Source organism: Euwallacea similis, chromosome 1, assembly GCF_039881205.1.
Source record: "Euwallacea similis isolate ESF13 chromosome 1, ESF131.1, whole genome shotgun sequence".
Taxonomy (NCBI): Eukaryota; Metazoa; Arthropoda; class Insecta; order Coleoptera; family Curculionidae; genus Euwallacea; species Euwallacea similis.
This window is the reverse complement of record NC_089609.1, coordinates 8,438,168-8,464,272: the sequence shown is the minus strand read 5'-3', so window position 1 is coordinate 8,464,272 and position 26,105 is coordinate 8,438,168. Positions and strand designations below refer to the sequence as shown.

General features: G+C 36.4%; 3 protein-coding genes across 7 annotated transcripts in view; 2 read left to right on the top strand and 1 right to left on the bottom strand.

Moving 5' to 3' along the window:
• The window catches only part of Adar (Adenosine deaminase acting on RNA), a 29,370-nt gene extending 14,867 nt beyond the window's left edge, over nt 1-14,503 (top strand). For 2 of the 4 annotated variants that reach the window (XM_066388695.1, XM_066388714.1), the window contains 8 exons: nt 940-1,293; nt 4,037-4,543; nt 6,676-6,829; nt 6,881-7,143; nt 7,223-7,482; nt 8,488-8,639; nt 9,140-9,467; nt 13,402-14,503. In XM_066388695.1, the coding sequence (XP_066244792.1) occupies nt 940-1,293; nt 4,037-4,543; nt 6,676-6,829; nt 6,881-7,143; nt 7,223-7,482; nt 8,488-8,639; nt 9,140-9,467; nt 13,402-13,515 (2,132 nt within the window). In that variant the 3' untranslated portion in view covers nt 13,516-14,503. Of the gene's footprint in view, nt 1-927; nt 1,294-4,036; nt 4,544-6,675; nt 6,830-6,880; nt 7,144-7,222; nt 7,483-8,487; nt 8,640-9,139; nt 9,468-13,401 lie in introns of all 4 variants that reach the window. The other 2 variants (XM_066388685.1, XM_066388705.1) reach the window with 1 other exon arrangement.
• TfIIB (transcription factor IIB) overlaps nt 1-26,105 on the top strand; it is a 108,963-nt gene that overhangs the window by 62,990 nt on the left and 19,868 nt on the right. The gene's annotated exons all lie outside the window — the stretch shown is intronic.
• On the bottom strand, nt 14,536-25,763 carry shi (dynamin-1 shibire). 2 transcript variants are annotated; one of them, XM_066388732.1, is made up of 16 exons: nt 25,482-25,763; nt 25,148-25,221; nt 21,372-21,521; nt 21,112-21,315; nt 20,780-20,972; nt 20,513-20,722; nt 20,143-20,350; nt 19,926-20,063; nt 19,713-19,870; nt 19,361-19,655; nt 18,832-18,951; nt 18,567-18,776; nt 18,088-18,334; nt 17,179-17,329; nt 15,972-16,076; nt 14,536-14,803 (listed from the first exon to the last, which is right to left on the bottom strand). In XM_066388732.1, the coding sequence occupies exons 1-16, from the start codon at nt 25,643-25,645 to the stop codon at nt 14,740-14,742; spliced, it is 2,691 nt and encodes an 896-aa protein (XP_066244829.1). In that variant the 5' UTR covers nt 25,646-25,763; the 3' UTR covers nt 14,536-14,739. The 2 variants fall into 2 exon arrangements, with proteins under 2 accessions (XP_066244829.1, XP_066244834.1); XM_066388737.1 differs by lacking the exons at nt 14,536-14,803; nt 15,972-16,076 and adding an exon at nt 16,101-16,477 and having other exon boundaries at nt 17,175-17,329.

Genomic DNA, 26,105 nt, shown 5'->3' with positions numbered 1-26,105 from the left:
GGTGTTGTTTTTTGGGGTATGTACTATTTTATATTTTGTATCTTTTTTGCAGCACCCTGTATGAACTCTGATACCAAATTAAAATTCCTTCTTCAATTCTTTAGCTTTTTGGTCGTTTGTCCTATTCTTGTATCTGCTACCGTTTTTGTAAAATTTGAAAAAATGTCTATCGATGCATATTAAGAAAGTTCAGTCTGCATATTCCGGTCTGTAATCTAGGATGTCATAGTTGAGTTTCAGCTATTTTATATATGTATAATAATTAGAAAAATATTTACAATTATTTTGTTTTGATTTTTGACGTTTCGCATTTTCAAAAATTTAACTAAAGGTATATATGAGAAAACCGCAAAATATGAGAAACAATTTGAATCTTTTCCACCCTATATATCGAAGATGGTGCATTTTTGACCATGGGTCTATTAACATTTTTTATTATTTTGTGGAGTACTATCGGCTCCTGAAATATCTCCATGATGATATGTTACACCTTGTATATTGAGCAGTACTTATTACTGCTCACCATGTAAATCTTTAATACTGAGTGTTCTGCAAGGAGATGCTCAGGATCAAGGTGGGTCGAAAAATGTCCACAGGTTAACAGGACAAATAAAACTGCTAGACAGTGATAGTGTATAATTAATAGTAAAACAGGGTTTATCGAACATACTGTCACACTCACATGTATAGCGGGTAGTTGCCCTCATCAAGCCCTCTCTCTCATCTCAGCCCAGATGTAATTAAGTATTAAGAGAAAACTAGTTTGGTTCAAATCTTAGATAACATCAGGTAAACAATAACGAAATAAGCAATACTGAACGGATACGTATCGGAAAAGGTCACGGACAAAAGACCGGACAAGCTCTCAGTTAGATGGGCAAAAAGGTCCTTCGACGTATTTGACCAGATCATAAATGCTGTATCTAGATTTACTTTCAGGTGTACTGCCGTTTGACCTAAAAATCAAACCACGGCAAATGAATCAAATTCTTGATGGGAAAAACCCAATTTCCATCCTGAACGAATTGTTCTCCACCTTAACCTATGAAGTCGAGAGTGTGGCGGGTCCTGCTCACGACCCAGTGTTCGTGCTCTCCCTAAAGCTTAAAGATTATAACAAGAAGTTTTTCGGATCCGGGGCTTCCAAGAAGCTTGCCAGGACAAATGCCGCTTTAAGTGCTTTGCAGCACATTTTTAATTTCCCTGCTAAATCGGAGGAAGTGATCCTAACCGAGAATGAAATTTCTGTGTTCAGTAATTTGGACGAAACAGATTTCTGTAGTGCAAGCACAGGTAATCAAAGGGCTTGGAGAAAATCTGAAAAGTCTTGGGAAATCTAGGTTAATCAACGATTCGCGTGTGTTATGGTTAGATTGGATCTAGGAGTATGTTTCTTATCGATTTCCGTGCAAAAATGATGTTTTGCTTAAATTTAAATATGGGAAACTTAGCTGGGGCCTTACTGTTGACTGGCCTAGATTAAAGTGTATTTTTCCTCCTCAAGAATTGGAGATTTTTTTATTTATTGCCACTTATTGTATTTTTGTAATTAAGGGACATGAATCAATTGGCTGGATTTTTCATCCGTATTCTGTGTTAATCTATATGTTAATTTTACCATTTGGATTTTTTTTTATTTGCAAATTTCGGAGCAGGGAACCAGGAAACAAACCAAGCTCTAAATACCATATTTTATCATCAGATTAGCATAATCAGATTTGTTAACCATTAAGGCCTGGTTGCACGCAAGTAAGTTCAACTGATAAAGAATTGGCACACGAAGCATCAGCTACAGCTGTGCGACTTTTATGGTATTCCAGTTCTGGGTCAGCTGGACCCACTTTTATGCAACTGAGCCTTAGTCACTTTTGATTTTATCTGGAATCGTCTATTGGACAAGACTAAACAATCACTTAACACTTTTATCAGTTTCACCGCTGCACAAAGCAAGCTTTCTTCGCTGTTGAGTAATGTGTGCGTGCGCACCTGCTACTGCTTTTTGTCCAACTTGTTGCCATTGTCGCAAAGTATTTAACCAGGTTGATCCAGATGAAATCAACAGAGAAATCCAGAGATAATTGACTTTATTTTAGTGCGGTCAAAGTTGTTGGTTATTGGTCTTAGAAGGGGATGTGCATGCTTTTGTGTGGTTGCTCGTTCCTTGTTAATCGATTATGAATAAAGGTATTTGAGTTTTTATTATTTTTTTGCAGTTGAATGTTAAATTTTTGTTATATTTTTGAGTGTTGATGCTAGTTCTTAAGATTTGATTAATGTACAAGATGAAGAAAATTATTTGAACAGTTTTGTTGTCCAAATACAGAGTGAGGGAAATTTTCAAGACTATTTTTGGTTTTTGTTTATTTCTCCTACAGTTTTGGAGTTATTTCAATCAAACTTTCAACGCGTACGTAGTTTTAGGGCGGAATTAATTAGGTTTTCCAAATCATGCCTACTATACACAGGGTGGTTAATTTTCTAAGGTCAGGCCCTTTTAACCATCCTATACTATTTTATTTGCAGTACGACACTGGCTGACTATTTTATGAAATTCGAATCGTTCAATTCAGAAACTTGTTTAGCTCTGATATTTCTTCCGTATTCTTAACCGTTTTAGCGCTATTTGAGAATATAACAGGCAATGCAAGATTTATTTTCTATTTATTTGACCTATTATATGTAAGTCGATGTCTTTTTAACACGGGATTCCAAATGGTGGCGAATTAGGGGAAAAGATTTGTGTTTTCTATCATATTTTTACAAGGGATTCGAGCTTTCTGAGGTGAAGGGTCAATGGTGTACCGCAAGAAAAGGTGTTGGGAAAAGGGTAAAACCGTAGAAAAATCACCGTCAAGTAGATTTCTTATGATGTGAAAAGCCTAACAGCACTGACTATAAAGCTATTAACACGCTAAAAATTTCGATAAAATATCTTTCACACTGTAGGAGCTGTAAACAAAAAAAAAAACTGATAGTTCATCACCCTGTATTTCGACAACAATGTTTTACACTATGCAAGTTAATATGAATTTTTCTTATTATTTTTCGGAGTTCTATAACCTGTTAAATTCTCCCAATTAATACACGATACCAGTATGAAATCGTGCGGGGATGGGTTAGTTTAGACTTACACGAGACAAAAGCGAATATGCCAACAGAGGTTTAAACCACTATAGACCACACCACACATTTTTTGTGGTTATCACTGATTATCAGTTATAAAAAAATCCATCTATTAGCACTGAAAAAACTAAGTGTTTGAACTGACTCACCCTGTACAACGTTGTTCAAATTTGATATTTTAACAGGAATATCATTAACCGTAATATGTATTACATATCGCTGGAAAAATCAAATGAGACAAACATACTAGTTAATAAACCTTCTGCCTATTACTAGATAAAGTCCTCGATAAAAACGAAGTGTTAAGAAAATGCTGTCATCTCTTACATTACTCTGTATACAGGGTGTCTTTAGCTGAGTGCCCATTAGAAGTATTTAGAAATCCGCGAAAGCTAGATAATCACAATTTGGTATACAGCTATTTAAACCTAAGATCTATTGATTGAAAATATTTTCAAACTAGCGACACTTCTAGAAGTATCGGAAATTAATAACAAGTTTGTTATGTTAAATGAATTAACTATGTTTTTTTATTTTTTAAAATAATTCCATATTAAATTTTAAGTCAACTTTATGTGATATACTGCTAATCTAAAATTTCAACTTTCGAAGATAAACATCGTTTTGTACAGTTAATAAACCTCCTGCCTGCTACTACAAAAATGAAGTGTCAAGAAAATGCAGTCATCTCTTACATCACTCTGTATATGCTAGAGGACGAAGTCGGTCACTTTCCAGCACATTTTAAAGAATCTTCCAAGAATGTGTTTGTCCCGTTGGTTTTGTCCAGCAGTTTATTTGGATTTATTGCAAATTCCATTACTACAGCTATGTTATCCGATCTCCGAAAGAATAACACTTGGTACTATGCTAGTACAGACCACCATTGATCATCGAGCAATACCGTTTTTAGATAGCAAAAGCAATGATAAACCTACACCGGCAAAACGTAAAAAGACCGAGATTAGCTTAACTGATAAGAACCCCGTTTCCATCCTAAACGAGTTACGAGTGGGGCTAAAGTACGAAGTTGCCAGTGTTGAGGGTCCCCCGCACAATCCAGTCTTCTCCGTTTCCGTCGAGCTCGATGGCCAGAAGTACTTCGGACAAGGAGCCTCGAAGAAAGTGGCTCGTGCTAAGGCCGCAGAAGAAGCTCTGAAGTCCTTCATTCAGTTCCCCAATAACGGGACGATAGTGATGACCTCCAGCATGATTAATACGAACACGGATTTCACTAGTGATAAAGTTGATGAAGAACTGAAGGCTGCGCCTACCGCCGCGCCGAGGGATAAAAACCCAGTAATGCTGCTCAATGAGCTTTACCCAAATGCAGTCTACTCCTTTACCCATAATGAAACTGATGTGGTGAACAGATTTAAGACCAGCATTACGATTGATAATGATACTTTCTTTGGAACTGGTAAGTTTTGGTATATACAGGGTGGAACAATAGTGTGACAAAGGCACCATATGACTCAGACACTATTGCTATTAGAACAACTTGCAGGTGCCACTACCTTTATCGCCTTAATATTTATCAAGACAAGGGTCATTATAGTTCGCAGCATTATTTTGAATTTTCGCAAGCAATGACTTCTACCTCTAATATGACTATTAAGGACACCTTTAGGTTCTATTGTATCAGCTTTGGTTCATACAGGGTGTCCCACTCTAAACTCAGAGTTTAATAGAATCTAAATTATTGCATGTTTGTGTCATGAACTGCAGTTAGTAATGATTATCGCGTGATTCTCTCCGTATCCCAAGGAGCAAAGCGAATATACAGGTTGAATGTTAAGCAGAGGTTTTCCTTTTAACATGTTATAGACTTCAAAAAACTAAACGATATCTTTATGTAACATTTATTCGAAATCTCGAAAACAACAGAAATATGCGCATATGAAGATTTTAATAAATATCAAAACCTCTTTATTCACTCTGGGACTGGTTATAAAAGGTATTCGAGATTGTTACTACTGGTTTCATTTATACAAATTGTCGCTCGCCTTATTTACAACTCTGGACATGCTGCTAGAAAAGATTTTTTTCTTTGAGTCATTTCTGCAGCGTGTTCTATCCTTTCACGTAGCTCTATCACTGGAAATTTCAGTCGTAAACACCAAAATTTTTATATAGCCCCACAGGTAAAAAATCATATGGATTTAGGTCTGGTGATCCCGTGGGCCATCTTATTGGTCCATTGTGGCTTGTCTACCTCTTAGAAAATTGGTTATTTGAAAAGTCCTGTTCTTTTTTCACTGTTTTATACTTGCATAATTCGGGTGTTTTGAGATTTCGAAAAAATGTTACGTACAGAGTGTTAATTAAATACAAGTACTTATTTCAAGGAATAAATCTTTAACTAATTTTTTGACAAAAAGTTTCTATAAATGTAGGTTCGCAACGTCTTCATTTAAAAACGAAAGGGTGTTATAATTTCATTTTTAATTTGTTTTTTATTTTTAACATTTTCGGACAAAGATATAATAATCGCATAAAATCTGATATGATACAGGTGTTTTTTATGAAACGCAAAATCCAAAAATTGTCTTAAGTTTCTGATTACCGATAGACGGAGCTGCATACAGGGTTCCATCACATTTTAATTGGTCCAAACTTATTGCACTATTTTTGTATTAATAGGCTTTTTGTACATTTACTTCCATTGAAAAAAGTACTCTTCGAAAATGTGTGTAAAATTAACCGTTTTGGAGATAAACGGGTTTGCAATTAACAATGGCCATATGCATGTATAGAAATTGGGGATGGCCATTTTCAATAACTATTATAATATTAAATTTACTTTGGTAATTTCAATAATTGTTATTAAATCATTTTTGCCCAAGTCGCGTTAATCGTAAACCCGTTTATCTCCAAAACGGTTCCTTCTATAAACATTTTCCTAGAGTACCTTTTTTCAATGGAAGTAAATGTACAATAAGCCCATTAATGCAAAAGTGACATACAGTATAGCGCAAAAAGTTAGGGCCAATTAAAATGTAATGGAATCCTGTATGTGGCTCCCTCAATCAGTAAACAGAAAATTAAGGCAACATTTGTATTTAGCGTCATAAAAAAACCCTCGTACCAAAGTTTGTCCGATTATTACATCTCTGTCCAAATAAATTAAAAGAAAACAAACAAATTGAAAATGAAATTTTAACACCATCTAGTTCTTAAACGAAGACATTGCGGACCAACATTCATAGAAACTTTTGGTCATAAAATCAGTTAATGATTCATCCCCTGAAATAAGGACATGTACTTAATTAACACCCTGTATAGATTTTGCTTAGTTTTTTGATGTGTATGTCGTGCCAAAAGGAAACCCCATACTTAAGATTTACCCTGTACAATACGCTACATTTGCCGAGTATATTTGTTTGTTGAACACTGTATATACGGACGCGGGACTCTGTTAAACTCCATTGGCGCCCCACTCGGGTTTCGGTCTATGGGTAACGGGCAGTGCGCAAGTATCGCAAAAGAAGTGTCACAATATTGTACCTCAATGTATGTAACTTAAGTTGGTTTTTGATGGGGCTGTTTCAGGATCGAGCAAACGAAGCGCCAAATCTGCAGCTGCCAAGATCGCCCTGGCCAAACTCATAAAATACAACCCCATTGAAGGGCTTATGAACGGTCATCCGGACCTCGACTCCAACGTGTCTCACGAGAGTCTACTCAAAGCAGATGCGATCGGAAGGTCTTGCTTTAAAATGTTTGTCATGGACGGTGGCCAATTGTGTGTTTGTAGGATGGTGAATGAGACATTTATGAAAGTTATGGAGGGCGACATTCTGCATTCGCGCAAGAAAGTATTGGCCGGCATTGTGATGACCAGAAGCGAGACCGTGGAGGACGCCGAGGTCCTGTGCGTCACCACCGGTACCAAATGCGTCTCGGGAGGTCACATATGCCTGAACGGGTCTTCTTTGAACGATATGCATGCTGAAATTGTCGCGAGGCGATGCTTGGTCAATTATCTATACGATCAACTGGAACTTCTCACTGACGAAGGTGAGACAAAGCCTGGAATTGAGAGAATTTTTTTGGCCTGAAATGGGATTGGCTAAGGATTTTCCTTACCATAATCTAGATACAGCCTCGACATCGATCTTCGTGCCGAGAGCTAACAATCGCGGCTACGAATTGCGTGAAGGGATTGAGTTTCATTTGTACATTAACACGGCTCCATGCGGTGACGCCCGCATTTTTAGCCCTCACGAAGACTCTGCTGTAGATCGACACCCTAATAGAATCTCCCGAGGGCAGTTGCGTACGAAAATCGAGTCGGGCGAAGGAACCATCCCCATCAGGGGTACTTCCGGAATTCAGACTTGGGATGGAATTATTCAGGTGAGAGTGGGTTAATATTTAGTTTGTGTGGTAAAAAAAGAAGTTGAGCTGGATTTGTAGCTTCTTTAACCGTTCTTAAGCCGTAAGACGTATCGTTAAGTTCCTATACTGTATATTGTATTATAGATGTTATGTACTCGCGCCTTTGTAGTTAAAGATAAAGACCCACTTTTTCCTGTACAGATATGCCCCTTCTTGGTAGTGTATAGATATGCAAGTTGATGTCAGATATTTAAGAGTTAAATAGTATATGCGTTCAATCGAGACATCTGCGCAATCGGCACTCGAATAAGCCACTGTAGACGCGCTATGCCAATTTCGCGACTACGACTGCGCGGCTTTCGACGTTTTAGTCGCTTGATTGACACTTTGCTTTTAGGTTTGTCGCGCTACATATCGGTCCTGAAATCCTGACAAGTTTTTCTACCTTAAGACGTGATATTAACGAACTCATATACAGTGTGTCCCAGACAAGCTTGCCTTGCATGGGAATCTAGCACAACTCGGTCATTTGTATCAGCGATTTTATCGCTCAGCTTAATCACATCATAGAACGACTCGTGCGGAAGGGTATCAAAGGGATAAAAGGTGTCAGTTATACAGGGTGAGCAGCGTTACTTTTTCACAAGTTTCACAACGCAAGCCCTTTCGGCGGAGACGTTGACTTGAACCGATGCGCCCAATAACAATGGACAAAATGGGAAATTCTCTACATTAATAATTCAATTTAGTGGTACCATTCAGTACGATCGGCACTATTAGAATCGCTTGTGTAGATAGCGAGGCATTTCTAGTAAATGATGTCTGTCGCAAGCGACATTAGCTCGCAGGTTTCAAGTCTTTAAGTGAGCAGTCTTAGTGACCGCGGGACAGTTCTCAGTGGCGTCTCCAAATCCTCCAAGTATAGAGACCTTAAATACTAATAATCGATATATTTATTTACTGCTTTCATTAGGTTTCTAGTTTGAAACTTGCCACGTTTCATTTGAGTTTTTGCTTTTCCAGGGTGAACGACTTCTAACGATGTCATGTTCCGATAAAATATGCAAGTGGAATGTTTTGGGTCTCCAAGGAGCACTGTTGTCACATTTTATCGAGCCGATCTACCTCAAGAGTCTCGTGTTGGGCGGATTGATGAAGGAACCGCATTTGTACAGGTACCATTTGAAAACGATCCTAATTTTATAATATTTTGACGCTACAGGCTCATTTGTGAGATCTTGTACAATGTGAAATTCAAGGAGGGCCAGGGGAATCGGAAATTTCCAAAGATAACGGGACCCCTGTACTCTCCACTTAAGACACTAAATACTCGTCATTTCAAGACTGTTGATTTTTTTTTGACGCACCCCGTATAGGGCCTATCTTTAGCAACTGAAGATATTTCACTTTCTCTTTCGAAGAATCTTCTATTCTTCTTTTTACTTTATTTCGGAATAACGCCCCACACACCAAGGGGGGTTGTTGGAGCGTTGGCACACTATTCTCAATTAAAACTAATTGAGAGCAACGTTTACCTTGTGCCAAGGGCTTTGCTAAGGGCCAGTTTTCTATTGTTCGGTTCGATAATGTTTCACTTGCTAAAGATATCCAATTTATGCACATACAATTCGGCCACTTCGCTGCGTGTGTATAATTCGAACATATCATGCCACAGAGCGATATGCGGCCGAATCGAGTCGACCCTGCAGGGTCTGCCGCCGCCATTTCAGTTAAACCGACCACAAATGTTAAAATCGACGTCTGTCGAGGTGCGACGCGCCCAAAAGGCGCCCAGTTTTGCCGTAATCTGGACGAAATCAATGGAAAAACCGGAAGTCGTGTCGACGGAACGAGGCAAACCGGATACGGGCATTTCGTTGTTGTGCAAACAGAAGTTGGCTCAGAAGTTTTACAGGTTGGAGGGGAAATTGTCCACGATCAGCGACGAGAAGATCGCCACCACTACGTATGCTGATGCGAAGGAGTCAGTTAAAACTTATGTGGTAAGTGGACAAATTGTGTTTAAGAAAACTCGGAACAATAGAGTTTCTCTTGTGTCCAATTGGCTGCTTTTCTCAATGTTCTAAGCATCTCATTCGATGTACGCGGTCTCATTGGAAATATATACAGGGCGTCAAACACACAAAATTCTTGAACCAAAAATAAGGCGTTCTAGGCAAACTTACCTATATCCAACGTTGCTTCATTTTGCTGCTACGGCGCGTCAAAGTTCTCAAATTAATATTGTTTTATCGAAATAATTGCTAAACGCTTTTATCGGTTTTTACTAATTTTGAAAGTAAAAGTTATTACATAAATTGGCTATTTTGATGTGAGCGGGTTCTTTTTTTAACGTGCGAAAATATTAAAAATGGCGCGTGGTTCGTAAATAAGAGTTTGTATTTTTGTTACCCATTGTAGAAATTACTTTAATTTTGTCTCTGCCACAAGCTGATTTAATTTAGAAACTTTTTTGTCTCTTGTAAAATTTTCGCCAGACATACAGCTTCTTTACAAAAAAATTATTAACGAATTAATTGGAATTCATCATTGTTGTGAAAATAATGTTTTAAAAAAATGTGTTTTGCGTTTCCTACGCAATAAAACAAATTTTACGTACAAAAACATACCGATAATGTTTACTATGGTTGTTGTTGATCGAAATTGAGTTTATTGTAAATTGAATAATTTTTTGTCTTCTAAAATGGACATCATTCTATCGCTCTAACATCATTCTATCGCTGAAAAGATTGCCATGCTTCTAGTATATGAATTCTGTGAGAGAAATGAACGTAGGTATGAGTGTTAATCTCCAACCATCAAACTTTCGCGAGTATTGAAAGGTAGCTTAGGGAAACAGATAGTTTTAATCCAAATAAACTTAATCGAGGACGCTGACCTACAATTAAGACTGTAGAGGTCGAAAAGGCAGTTTTAAACAGTATTGAAGATGATTCCAAATCAAGCTGTAGACACTTGAAGTTCAGATTGGCGGTTTAAAAAAAATCATTAATAACATTTTACGAGAACAGTTGCCGTTTCATCGAAATAATGAGAACACCAAATTTAACTTTCCATAAGAAAATTTTATTTATGGACGAAGATGCGTTCACGAGTCAAAAGTTACAAATGTACATGACGAACATGTGTACAACGATGAAAATCCTCTTGCAATGAAGGGCAGACATTTTCAAATATGAATTTTAAATTAACATTTGGGCAGGTATGATTGACAATCTTATTATTGGACCAGTTGTAATGTTAAATCGGTTAAATGGGGTTGACGACTTACTCTTCTTGTAAAACATTACCCGATTTATCGGAGGATCTTCCTTTATCACTTCATGATGAAATGTGGTTTATGCACGATGAGGCGCCATCCCACTTTAGTGTAAACGTTCGTAGATTTTTAAACGAAACATATCCTAACACATGGACTCGAAGAGGCAACAATGCACCCGTAAATTGGCCAGCAAGACCACTCGATTTAACGCCTCTAAACTTTTTCCTGAGGGAAGGGAGCTTTTAAATCAAAAACGTAAAACGACGCTGAGTTACTGTAAAGAATTTTCAATACTGCAGACTCTTAAATGTAAGCCTGACATGATTCCCAAAGTACAAATTAATTTTTTGAAACGAATTTATTTGCGTCTTCAGAAAAACGGTCGACATTTTGAACATTTGTCATAAGAATTAAACTAAATTGGCGGTTTTTAGATATTTTTTTTCATGTTTTTGTCCCGACTAAACAACAACGATGAATTACAAGGTATCGTAAATAATTTTTTTGTAGAAAAACTGTATGCCTGGCGAAAATTTTACAAGTAACAAAAAAGTTGCAAAATAAAGTCAGTTTGTGGCAGAAAAAATAAAGTAATTCGTACAGGGGATAACAAAAATACAAACTTTTATTTACGAACCAAGCGCCATTTGCATTATTTTCATGCATTAAAAAATAATCCCGATCACGTCAAAACATGTCAATTTATGTAGTAACTCTTCGTTCCGAAATTAGTGAAAGTTGATAAAAGCGTTTAGCAATTACTTCGAATAAACAATATTAATTTGAGAACTTTGGCGCCCGGTAATGGCAAAACGAAACAACATTGGATATAGGTAAGTTTACTTTAAACGCCTTATTTTTGATTAAGGAATTTTTGGTCAAGTGTTGTACAGTCATTTCAGAGACACCCTTTATATACTACGTCATTTCGAGGGAACTCGGACGTTGACGAACTGGTCATATCTATAGTCCGTCATACAAATATAAAATGTCCGTGTAAACAAACCAACACGTGATCATTAGGTTGGTTGACGCAGATTGGTCGGTTGTGTCGTCTGAATGACCAATATTGCACAAGTGCAACGGGGTTCCACAGGGGTGAATTTATTTCACTTTAAATGGGGAGTGTTTATTGCAAACATTACATGGTAGACAGTAGTTTAGCTGATAACGCTCTTTTGCTGTGTAAAGTATCTTTTGTAATGTCACCGCTTATTTATCCCTTGCTACGAGATGTTCAGGCGAATGGGGATTTTAAATAATACGCACATTCCTCGACAATCTCTTACCCACCGCCTGGAACCGAGGAATGCTATCATCGATCTAATGAATTATGATGCATTCCACGACACATAGACAGCAAGCTGTTTATTCGCACTCTTGAAGGGCATACGCTACACCTTTATACTAAGCCTATGTACATCACCATTTTTTAGCCATATGCCCGGCGTGGTCAGATTTCAGTATCCATTACTATCAAAAATTGCCGTATTCATACTCTCATTTTGAGCGGATCACGTGCAGGTGCATGTATTTGCTTACACGGATATTTTATTTTCATAAAAAGGACCATAATAATGGGTTATGACAAACGTTGGATTGTGGTGGAACAAGCCAGCAACGGCTGGAGATTAGTACTAGCAAGAGACATGATTTTCCAATTTTTTCGGAATTTTTGTTACATTAAAAAAACGGAGACATTCTCTCGATAGTAGAAGATCAAAAACAGGTTCAGAATTGGTTCCCACCTTGGCAAAATGGTCTGGCGTCCATTGTTATGCATTTCTGAATGACTCGGTACCTATGCAAGTTTAATGCACCCCAGGGATAGTTTTCCTAATTCAGTTAACGGTACATAGCTAGCAACTTATGCGAAAGGACCGTTACCGACTTCTTTCTAACTTCGTAAAATAGGATTTTGCATGTTAAGGATGAAGATATCATAATCGAAACGGCAGCAAATCATTGCCCGATAGAACATTAACATAGTAAGAAGGGCGCTTCCACTTATGCAGGATGGTTCAAAATTTATGGTACATAGAGCAACGGTGGATTTCCGACGTCGAAATATTACGATCTAGCTGCATTGTTCTATGCCGAAAATTGATATTTTATTTCATATTTTCAGTCTTTTTGAAAAGAATAAACTGGCTATTTTATTGTAGCTGATAGGAGTGCTGCCTGCAACCATCTCGTCTGTTAAAACGGCGTTGATTTCTTCATAACTGCGATGGCCTTACGGCCGCAAAATATTATTCCGATTTACTTTCTACTTAAAAAAAGCACCTTTGGATAGAGCAATTACCTATAAAGCTTAAACTTCAAATATGATTGGTATACCCGGGCCTTGCTCTTTAAAAAAACGAAAGTTAGTGGTAATTACGACGAATCCTAGAATGCGTGACGTTAGGGAAGTTTCAGCCCTATTATGCCACATTGATATTCCAAACACAAATCTCCGTCTGTAGTAATAACTTAGACCGGATTACGTACATTCGACTTGGGTCACTCGGTATATTAGAAGCAAAATTATATTTCTGCGGACAAAGAACCAATCCAAACCAAACCAACATCACGACAAATCCATACTACAGTAACATCGTCATTACCTTCTTATCACAAAAAAATAACTAAGTTCTCTTGTACTTTCATAGGCTGCAAGGCAAACTTTATATGAAGCCTTCAAAAAAGCTCAACTGGGATCTTGGGTCATGAAGCCACTTGAACAGGACCTCTTCGAATTCACATCAGAAATTTCTGATGAATAATTAACACCGTAAATGTAACATATTCCATTGCTGTAAAGGCACTTAGGTTGTATCATAAAGTTTCGTGATATAGTGAGTAAGTTTATGCATCGTGTTAGGAGCAGTAGTACAAACATAGTTAATGCTAAAAAGTTCCTTTGCGTTAGTGGCGACAAAATCAAATTTTGTTCTTCGCATACTTTCGATTTAAGAATAGAAATTTGATTTTTGCTGATCATTACTTTTAATTGCCATACTTGATTCTATTTAAAACATTTCCTAGTCTTTATTTCGCCCTCTTTTCTGGTCAGTATGATAGATTAGTAAGAAGTATTTGGTTGAAACCTGGAACTCAACTATATTTATTCGGTTTCATAATTTGCCTTTAGTAATTTAAGCTTAACACGTTGATGGACAGTGAGAAATTCTAGAGCCTTAAAAACGAGTCACAGTGCAATTTTCGAATCCTGTAAGCCGATTTCCTTTCACATTTTGACTGAGTAGAAAAGGAAAAAATATGATATTAGTACACGTCATACTGTTAGAACAGTTCTGACCCATAAATACTCCTTTTTAGCTTGATGCTTGGACATGTAACTGCTTAGGCACTAAGTAAATAGTTTAGTAATTTTGGGACTCAATACTGTTATAGCAGGCCACGTCAACACGTGCACCTCAGAGGACACTAACCATGCGACTGAACTTATCATAATAAAACCGTTACTCCTGTAGCAGTAAGTGCACACACGTGATTTCTGCTATAAATAGGACGGAAGTGATGATGTATTGCCGTGGGACAGTATTAGTGAGAGACCTATGTTTAAGCAGGAAATAGACCTGCCATAGAAGTGCAATTTATAAGGTCTCTCCATTTTTCTGCAGTAGCAGTAGGTGTTCGATGATAATTTAAAATTACTGCTAGAGTAGTTCTGCCCATCAACGTGATAACATTATACTTTTTTTATTTATGGTAATTAAAATGTTTGTGGTAAAATAAAGGTCTTTTCTCCTCTTATTGCTTCATTGACACTCCCCATGATATTTACAAAACATTTATTACAAATATACATCTCAAAATGTCACTTAACTAAATTAATACTCTTCGTCATAAACAAAGACTAGCTTGCTTTTGTCATTAAAACAGACGGCTTACTTGGTACAATCACAGTGAGGCTGCACCTGCGAGGATGCGGTTCCAGGTATCTAGACGTTTGGTCTCGATGAGATTACAGGGCGTTTACAGGGCTAATTGGGTTTGGCAGGGTACGGCCTGTCTGGTATTCTCGGAGGGACGTTGGGCATGGGCCGACTGGAATTGGAAAACATTTTAAGTTTTTGAAAAAATAAATCATATGATGTGACTAAGCTAGTTATTAAACTCACCATTTCAGCCTCAAATCACTTGCGAAAGTAGAACGAACACAAAACAGTTACTTTGTTAATACATACACCGTTTATGAATGAAGGGTTAGTAGGGAAAATAAAATAGATGAGCCAATTTGTAGGTCTATATTTACAGGTAACTACATAATATAACGTGTGTGCACATACAAGTAAAGCACACGACTGCTGTAGTTCGCGATGCAGACTACCAGTGTTATATCAATAAACGTGGTTTCCTGCATCAATACTCTTTCAACTGTTAAAATATTTAATTACAATAAACTTTTATCTCAGTAACATTTTGAGTACCAACAATACAATATTACAATATTTAAGCATTATTACTACACCATATCTGCTGATATTTGAGGTAATATAATGCAATTTTAATCTACATAAGTTTGCAAATGAAATTTTCATTGCTAGTCTACCTTACAAATGCACATCGACTTCAGAGAACTGCTAAGTTACTTAAATATCGCATAACAAGTTATTTACTATTATTTTAGCTTAACAAGACCGTTAAAGGAGTGCCAGTAATTGACCATTAGTTTATGAGTATACTTCTACATCTTGTTTTAATATCTTTATGTGGATACTTGAAATCCGCGAGTACGCTACACATTAGCTCTCTAGCCGTAAGCATAAAATGGCGTGCAAGATACATTTATGCTAAGGAGACTTTTTTGCTATTTTTGTTACGTTTTTCGATATAATAAATAACATAATTTATTTTGTACCTCTTATTTTTTAATCTCAAAACTCAACGTTACGACGCCTACTTTAGCCGAGTTTAAAAAGCCTAAGATATGTTGAATATATATTCAGAACTCATCATAATATTTTCCCACGATACATGAACCATGATCACCCAAAAAATGAAACTCTCGATCACCATTAACGTGCCACAAACAAAGAACAAAGCCACTGACAGGTTGTTAATACATATAACTGCGATCGTTAACACACATTACAAGAGGCAAACGCAAAGGACCATTCCCAAGATGCTTTACCATTACGTCAAATTTGACTGCTTCTTGGAACTGACGTAATGGTAGTCTTGTGAAGCCCTCTCCAAGTATGATCATATTTACTTAAACCTGAAGGCATTAGTAAGTTCATTGACGGCGGCTTGGGTGACGGCCCGGCCTACAGCCATCTGCACCTGCTGCGGCACCTGGACCCCTCCCTGCGCCCGGCTGTTAAACACCAGATAAGACATGTCTTAATAGCAGAGCTTGGATAATAACAGCATCGACAAAACCGAATTTGAGCTACTAAAAGTTTGCGCCAATGAGGAAATTTTATCGATACTGTTTCCCCATTTCCCGAGCTTGTTTCTGACTGAGCAAATAACTGAAGACAGCTAGAGCAGGTTTGAGATATTTGCACGATCAAAGACCTTTAAATCTTATCTATAGTAACTATTTATAGTGAAATGCAGAGATAATACCGAGGAATTACTATTTCCCTCTATACACAATAATGGTTCATTTTTACAATAATAATAATTGTTCGTAATGCGTAACAGTAATTTCTATGAGAAACTGAAAAATCCGTTTTAAGGGCACTCCAGAAAGGAATGCAGTACTCTTAACGCCTCCTGAAAATAAAATGCTGGATTTTTATTACGCCCTAAAAAATGTGAGTATGTCTGGTGACACACGGAACAAGATACAATACATGGTATCGCCATCCAAACTTGGGATTTTTTTTGAAAAACCAAAATGGCGTTTCTTTTACAAACAATCGCAGCAAAATCCAAATCACCGCCATAGTTGATTAGTGTTAATAATAACTTTCAAAACAAATGACATTCAACCTTCACTTGGAGATTATTTGCAAAATCAACGATAACCGCGATTTCACCTTTGATGCAATCGTTTTTAAAACGTTATGGCGCCATTTTGAATTAAAAAATGTCATTAAAACATACGCGTTTCTATATTTTCAATTTACTCTTCAACTAAAACTAAAAATATCACTTGTACCCTACTTCCTGGGCCAGCTGGAAAAATACAAGTGCGCTGATCTTGATTTATAGATTTAATTGTAAGATGAAGAATTGAATCTGTTTCAGATGTAATTATCTTGCACCTTCTTTTATAATATGAACTTTTTCTTGGTCACTGAAATCAATGAATTACACTATTTGCTCGATCTTTTCTAATACGTTAAACGCTCATTTTTCCCGTCGCATGCCGCTTTCATTAATCAGCTTAATCCATTTAATTACCGGAATTACGCTAGCAGCAGTGTTTTAAAAAATGTTAAATGTAAATAACAAATCTAAGTACTCACGTGGGAATTAAGGGAGCAGGCAAGGCCTGGCCTTGGGGTCGCCCAGGGGGCATTGGAGGAGCGCCACCTCCTGGTCTGTTGGGAATTGCTGGAGCAGGACGCCCAGTTCCCCCTGCTGGTGGTGGAGGAGGCACTCTGGAGCCCAAGGAACCTAAGAACAAAAGAAATACATTGAGCTAAAATCACACATTAACCACTGCTCGAAAAGAAACGCTGGTGTTTATGAAAGGCGTAAGTTTCATATACAGGGTGTCCCACACAAGAATGAACAGTTGGAAATCTTGGAAACGGTAACAAATACAATGTCGATCAAATGGGACAAAATTTGCGTATTTTAGAGGTTGACAAAATGCTGATTTAAAATTTGGTAAATTTTAACTGCAGCCGGACATATACGAATGAAACAGAACAGACACTTTATCATTGTCACGTTTTGTCCTCTGCAATACGGCACTATCAGATTCAAAATTCGAAGTTTCGTTCTCCTACAACTAATATCAACTTTGTTTTTCTTAAATAAGGTTCTGGATTTTCAAAATTGGAATCTAAACCTCTTTTTTAATCTGAATTCAGTAACATAAAAGTCTTGGTTTTTACTGTTAAGGGATTGTTTATAGTTGTATTCTCAATATGTCCACTGTCATTGTGTCCTATTGAAATTTATAAAATTTTGGATCATATTATTCATTTAATTGAATAATAAGACTTTTGTTTATTTTTTTAGCTAATCACCAAATTAAACAAATTTATAGTTAAAAAAAAATACCCATTTGGTGTTAACTTTTCCACTGTATATCAGAGTGCTTCAAAACCTTTCGTAATTGCAGTTTTAGACACTCTGTATTTTTTATTTATTAATATGAACTTTCATAAAGTTCATACTTCTTGCCCAAACTATTCTTTCTTTACCACTAGATCCTACAGTACCCATTTGCGGAGTGGGCTTTCTAGGTCCACCAGGACTGGGCGGAGAGAGTCGCGGATTGTCCAGTCCGCTGGCTAGCCAGTCGTTTTTAACAGGTGGTGGCACTGGTGTGGACACGGTTGCCATTGAAACATCCCCGATTATGTGTAATGCTTCTTTGCACGCGTGATACATGCGCATCATTTCCTCGCGTTTCTGAGCTTCCTCAGGAGCTTCTTCCATGAGTTGAGACTAAGAAAAAATCAAATAGGAAATCATTTTCATCTGACCATGTAGTTAAAACCGAATTAATAATCAACAAAAAAACAAATGTAGTATTATAGAATATTCCATGCACTAAAAGCATCAATGTTAATTTTAAAAAACAAAAGATTGAAGGAAGTAATTGATGTGGGATATTACATGTAGTTAAAAGCTGTGCTTTGAGAAACGCCTTTTACAAAAAATAGGAATTTTCTCTTACTTGATCGCCACTGGCATAAATATGAGCAAGTAACTCGCCGTTGATGAAGTCCTTGCAATCGTTAATGATCATATGCATAATCGTCTTGGGCACCAAATCCCTCGTTGTCTTCGTGACGATTCTCATGTAACTGTCCACCAAGTTTCGGATGGTCTCCACTTGCCTTTCCAGCTGGGGATCCATGGAGCTAGTAGCACCTTCGTTGATGGTCTATTAAAAGAAAACAATAAAATCATTGATAATTATTTTTTGGCAACTCAATTACCTCTTCCCCGTTGACTTGTTCAGTCTGTTTCTCGGGGTAAACTCCCGCCCTCAAGAACGACGCTTTCCAGGAATCTACTTCGTCCAGCGTCTCGCAACTCAACTCCAATTGTTTGAAATCCTGTACGAAATAAATAAAACGGTAATCAATAAACCTGAAAACTTCATGACTATATAAGAAATGTTCACGTAATACTATTTTTCTCTTTGTGAATTTGGATATTTATTAAGTATAAACACAACGTATAATAGAGGCGATGATCTCGGACGAAGCGTTATTATTATGAGTCTTCCGGGGATATCCCTGTGGCCAATGCACCACTACATGCAATCTGTGGTCCAACTAACTAGCACGAAAAAATCGCTGATACAAGCGATCAAATGGCGGGATTATAGTGCCACTGTCTTTTAGATATATATATAATATTTGATTCCTGAATTTGTCGGCACATTAGGACATACCTTGTATAACCCCACTTATGGGGCAACAATTTTAATTCAACATAAATAAATATTCAAATAACACTCGCCTTATAAACATTCCTGCCGTCTGGATTGAACAACGCGAACATGTGTCTCCTTGACATGAACCCTTGTTCAATATCCCTTAGTTTGAGGCCATCCAACGGCAACATATATTTCTTCTCGCGCTCCTCCTCGTCCTTGAACCAGGAAATGTTCTCGGAAGTGAGGACAAACCAGTAGTCACGTGAACCCCCCTTCATTATACCTAAATTGTGTATACACATGTAGCCTTTCCTTATTACTTGGTTGCCCAGTGATCGAGACCCTTTCGCGGCTGCTGCTTCCGACTGATTTTGGGCACTTTTGGAAAGGACACATTCAAATAACTGTTATCAAATTATCCTACAATTCACTCACTTTGCAAAACCAATGAAATCCTCATGATTTGTGTTCATGTAGGCTAGCTCACAGTCGTTCAAAAGACAAATTTGTTCCTTACAATATTGTTCTTTTTGGCGGATCTGCGTGGTGATGATACGCTCCGCTTCCTCGCGCAGCCTCGGGTACCGCGTCATCTAAATTTCATACTGTGTATAAAAATCCAATTGACCTGATATATATCTTATATACCTTATCAGTGCACATCCGAACAACATTGGATAATTCGGTGACTACAAGATCGACGCATTTGAGCGACGGCTCTTTTAATCTGGATATTTGCTTTTTTACTATTGCCTCAAACGCCATGTCCGGAGTGAAAAGGCCGACCTAAAATTCATTAAATTCATTTCTCTCCCCTTAATTTCTACAGAAAAATGGTGAAATAAAACTTTTACAGTTTACTTACCCTAATACCGTGAATATTCCTGATCGCAAACGCAATTTCTCGCCTCAGTTCCTTCTCATCGAACTCCATTTTAACAATTTCAAAAGGAAAACGTTCGTGGAATAATCGGTTGATTTTGGCACCGCCCGATAATTCGTTGGTATTAATTTGAGCCGATCCAGATCCTTCAATCGTGCGTTCGAAGTCTGTTTGCAACTGCTGAATCATTCTGCAAATTTATATTCCGGGCTAGTAAAAACAACCCAACCGCTTGATTTTTTGGAGTTTCTTGACATACTAACATCCTTTAAAAATATTTACACATATGCAGCGTTTCTCAGTTCTACCAGAAACTAATGGCAATGTTAGTAACTAATGATAAAAAACTTACTGCAACATCGCTTTAGTTTTAATAGCTGGATCGTCGGGTCTGAAGTGTTTAAATTGATCCACGTCCTTCTCCAAAGTGAGCAACTGCTTCTGTAATTTATCCCTCAGCCCCGGCAAAGTGTCTCTAATGTGATTCGTCAATTGTTGGTTGAGAACTCTCTGCAGGTAAGGCGTACCCAAACGGTCGGCCAAATGACGGTAAGATGGATGACTATTGCAAAAACACCCTTTAATTTTTTTAATTTTCCAGTAAAATCAGGAAAGTTACCTAAGAAAGAACTTGCGCTCAGCGGCAAGAGCTGCATTAATATCTTTCCTTCCCTCAATGTCCTTCTGAGATCTGTTGACCACTCCTATATACCCTCGCCTTAAGGGCAACAATTTATTTTCCAAAATATCGCGAGCGTCTGTCCCTTCATCCATCAAATCTAGCTTAGTTATAACACCGATGGTGCGAATTCCTAAGAGTACCAAAAAGCTTAGTGCCAAAACTAGTAATGTGACATAACATTAACTACAAGCTAATTTTCACGAAAGCTCTTGACTGCTATAGAAATTAGCTTCTTATTAAAATTGATAGCTGAATCGACAAAATCCTACCCTGTAGATCAACCTCCTTGGCCAGTTTCAAAGCGTCGGAGTTGGCCAAATCGGTATTTGCCGGCGTGACTGCCAATATGAGGCAAGAGTCTCTCTTGATGAACTGCAGGATCATGCCTCTGATCTGTTGCTCGATGTCAGCGGGCTGATCGCCGATTGGGACTTTGGTTAGGCCGGGAAGATCAATCAACGTCAGGTTAAGAACTGCAAAACGATTTTTTAATAGAAGTAAATAAGTTTTGTTGAGAAGTGATTTTTACCGTTAGGAGAATAGACCCGCAAATTAATGGGAATGTTTGATATTCCCTTGTTACTACCGGTGACGCGGTCAGTTTCCGCCTCGATTTCTCGGCGGATCTCGTCGAAGTCAACAAATTTCTTTCCCTTGCAATGCAAAAATTCTCCATACTCTGTAAATAATTTAACGCTGCTTATGAGTAATTCTTATCATTTATGGCATTGGACAACTCAGGAAATCGCATTAAAAAATCATCTTTCCTCTAGATTTCCTGCTTAAGCTTAGAGAGATAAAATATATAAAGAATGTTATCTACGTATTATGACAGGGTTGAACAATGATTATCAATCTATTGAAATGCTTTGAGGATGCTCTCTAACTAATATAAGCCAATTCTGGCATTGTGCCATGTTAGAACGGTTTAATAAAGGAGACATTAACCATGAAATTGTAATGAAACACTTTCCCTTCGTTGGTTACAAAAAGCATGGCTATTATCCATGCAACTCAGTGAATATATAATCTTCCTTTCAGTGAAATAAAAACTCATTTTTAATTCCCGCTTGCCATTCCCCTTTAGAAAATGAGTACTTTACCAGGTGACAATGCATGCTTCCTGTAAGTCTTGTATCAATTCAACGAAAAATCAGGGATAAGTTTCTCGAAAAAATGCTTATTCGAATCAATTATATTGATGAAAAACACATTTTGGTAAATACCTTTAATGTTCTTAAAAGGACCTCATTTCGACCATAAAATTAATAAGAGCATATGTCGGCAAATGCTTCATTACCGATATAAGAGATGTTTTTATGAATAAAAACTCCTTTATCTTCAAAATTATCAAGCTATGTTAGTCTGTCACCCTTTTTTGCTGTATTTAATCGCTGAGCAGAAATCCTCTCGTTAGGTTCGGGAATATACATTCAGAAATTGTTGGTAAAGATCATATCTATAACTCGTTGAAATTATTCTCAACTTTGTCACTCTCAAATAACAATACATTATGGTGCAGTTCAATTCTGTGGTCTTTGTACATAGATAGAGGTCTGCATTGGTGGTTGACCCAGTAAATAGTTAGGACAGCAGGGTTGGGAGATTTGAAATCAGTTGATTTAAATTACTTTTTATTTAATTTAATTATTTAAATCGCCATCTAAATTAAATGATTTTTTTCAATTTAAATCATGACTTAAATTATAATTTCAGAAAATAATGTTTTTAAATATTTAAACATAAACATATAGATAAGTAAAATGGACCAAATGATGGTTTTAAATTCTTTTTAAAGTCTTTACTTTCTACAAGGGGGTACATAATGTTTGTTAAAAAATAATGTATACAGCGTAATTCAAATTAGGGGTGTATGTATTGTTTTCATAAGGAATTTATATCCGGTTGACCAATTGCTTGAATGTTTACAGTTTTTCCGAAAAATGGAGACCTGGATATGCGGGGTGAGTTTTCTTTGATGCTTACTACCGGAACCTTAATAATTAGCAGTTACAAAATAGGTTAGCAGAAGAATGAATTGCAGTTTATCGGAATTAATTTAATGTTATCTTTGATTTTGTGAAAACAGTCAGGGCTTATATATATTTTACAAAAACCAAATATTACCAATTACTTTAAACCGATCTAGCGAAATTATTATTGGTTCTAGGAAAACAGTATAAATGAAAAAGTTATAGAGAATTTTATCCTACATAAGACAAGCTCATCAGGTTTTTTATTATAGCAATAATTTTTAAAACTGACATAATGGGAAGTATAGTAGATCAGGGCTTATGGTTTCTTTGAGAAAAGATTCTTTTCCAAGCATTAAAGTGGAACTGTATAATTATTTTTAAAAATGGTGAAGCTATTTGCTATCTTTTTATTTAACCCATTAGTGCCCATAACTTTTATTTTGTTCAATTCTTACAAAAACTACGTTCATGGAGAACTATAGACACTAATTAGATGTATTAATGCAGATTTCAATTTTATTTTAATTGGAAGTACAAAAAAAATGGTGGCACATTAATGTGCCAGCATTTTTTTAAATCAAAACAACATATTACTGTAAATAAAAATTGATTTTTTTTATAGGACTGTCGAACAAGGTGTGTAGTGTAAGAAAAATGCAAATCGTTATGTTATAAAACAGTGCAAGTAAGCAAAAAAAAAATTACTTATTATAATGCAAACACGTTAGGACAACAGCTGTGCATCGCATTGCATATTTACCAATTTATGAAAAATTACTAATTATAAATTTTAATAAAAATTTATGAAATGCAAGCACATCACAAAGAACGCCCTCGCAAATATTTAGCTCTAAGTTTATATATTTTTTGAAAAAAAAAAAAAAAATTCTTTGGCACATTTATGTGCCTATGGGCTTTAATGGGTTAATATCAAACTGTAACATATTTTACCCTGGAACTAATCAAATTTACTTATTTCAGTTGCCAATTTCAATGTTTCACATAAGGTAAAAATGTAAATTTTTTGGGAAAAATATTAATTTTTTTATATTTTGCTGAATTACTTTTTTAGATAAAAATATGATTTTGTTGACAGTGGCCAATTCAAATGCTCAGTCATTACAACTAAAACTTTTATTGCCAACAGAAAATAGTATATTGTTTAATCGACAAAAATAGCATTTTCTGTCACTGAGAGAGATCAGTATACTAAAGGAAGCAAACTCATCTTGGCAATGTTCTGAATTTACACATTACAAAATACCATAATAATGAAACAAAGGGCAATTCCTATTAAATATGCATAAATGCATAACTTTTTTTGGCCACTCACTATACACAGGTGTTCCTGAAAGGTTGTTCTGTTAAATTTTTGTTATAAAAACAGTTCAAAAAATTTTGGGGGAAACACATTTCTTAAGAAAAAGCAGAGGTTTGTTACACTCCTCATTAGGTAGGCTTGCAAAAGCAAAAAACAAGGTAAATTTCAAATAACTCCAGAAATATCTGGAAAACACTGGGAACTACAAACCCTGGAAACATTGCAATATTATGACATACTTTGACTTCAGATTATCATTCCTGACCAGTTTCAGACATGCAAGACACTTCCAGTTAAGAAGTTTGGTATAAGAATCTACTGTTTACTCATTCATAAAATTGATTTGTATCTAATGAAATAGGAAATTACTTTCTAGGAAAAGGTAGTCAACCATACACCTACTGTAATTGTACACATTACCATACAGAAACACCTCTAGTGGCAGGTTAACTTTACAGCACCAAAATATTATAGTATTAGGAACAGTGAAAATTTATTGTTTTGCCTCAGTATTCTCAGCACGGTTGGGGCAAAATAAAACTTAAAAATAACCAAAAATTATTAAAAAATTAAAACAGTATATACCAACTAATAGTGACAATTCCTGGCATATATGTCACTGAAATACTCATCACTGATCACTCACTGAAATCATAGTTTGTACAAACATGAATTTAAACTTTGTCTCATGTACATATTTCAAAATTGCAATTTCATCATATTCTCAGTCACAATTAAACCAAATATGTTACTAATAATTAGTCACTCAACTCATTGAAAATTTAAAATTCTAAATAGAAATTTTATTTATTACTTAGAGGATTAACCTGATAAGCAGAATATTCTATGCAAAAACAACTTGAGATTAACTACAAAAAAGGCAATAAAATTTAAGAGAACCACATTAAAAGCAAATCAATAAATAAAAGAGTCATGTCCACAAATTATTGATTAAGTTTGAACTGGTACAAGAAACATAGCATTAGATGATTGTATAGGAGTTCTTACCAGCATTTGCATGAATCAGCTGCAGAATTAAAGGTCGCCGGGTCACTATTCCAGAGCCTCTAGGAAGGAAGTCTCTGAAAAGTAATAAATCAGATGTCAATAAACTGGTGACCTTATTTGAGTGTGGAGTTAAAACTCTCTTTACCACGACTTTATATTAAAGCTTCCTATTGTGTTAAATGAGAAACAATGGGTTAATTTCACTTATGTGTTTCAGGTGGAAAGGTGATTAAGGGGTATTACTAGGTCCCTGGAACTGGGTCAAACAAAAGTGCATTGAAATTTCAACTGGGATGTTTGAAGTATGACCAAAACAGAGGAAAACTGGACTTACTTTCCAACGAAGTTCTCCAGAACTGAACTTTTCCCTGCAGATTGTCCGCCCACAACAGCGATTTGTGGTAGGTCCAATGTCATATGCACCCCCAGTTGGGTGAAAGCATCCTGCAGCTTGTTGACGATGGGAATCAGTTGCTCCATTCCCGTATTCCCCGCCATTTTCAGGGATTCGTTGCGTAGACGTGCGAAATACAATAATTATTTGAAAAATTTAGACCGTGAACATGGCTGATGTAGAACAACAACAGGACAAACGCGGCGCATGACTCATGGCGAATTTCAATAGTGAAATTCGTTTGAGAACTCGTATGCGCAGGACTGACATGTATCAGAAAATTGGAAATGGAAATTGAGATGTTAGGAGAATGGGAAAAATTGGATTAATGGGTTTAAGGGTTGAAAAATTATTATAAGTTCCAATTAAGGTCAATGATGGTCAGACGACAGAAATCCGAGAAATTTTCTGGTATTAACAAGATGGTTAACACGATATAAAGAAAATTTGTGTTGTTGACTGATCTTGAATGTAGGGTTGCAGGGCCCATTCAGGAACTTCATTCATACAGGGAATTAATTATATTATATGAGGATTAATTAAATTCAATTTCAAATTTGAAAA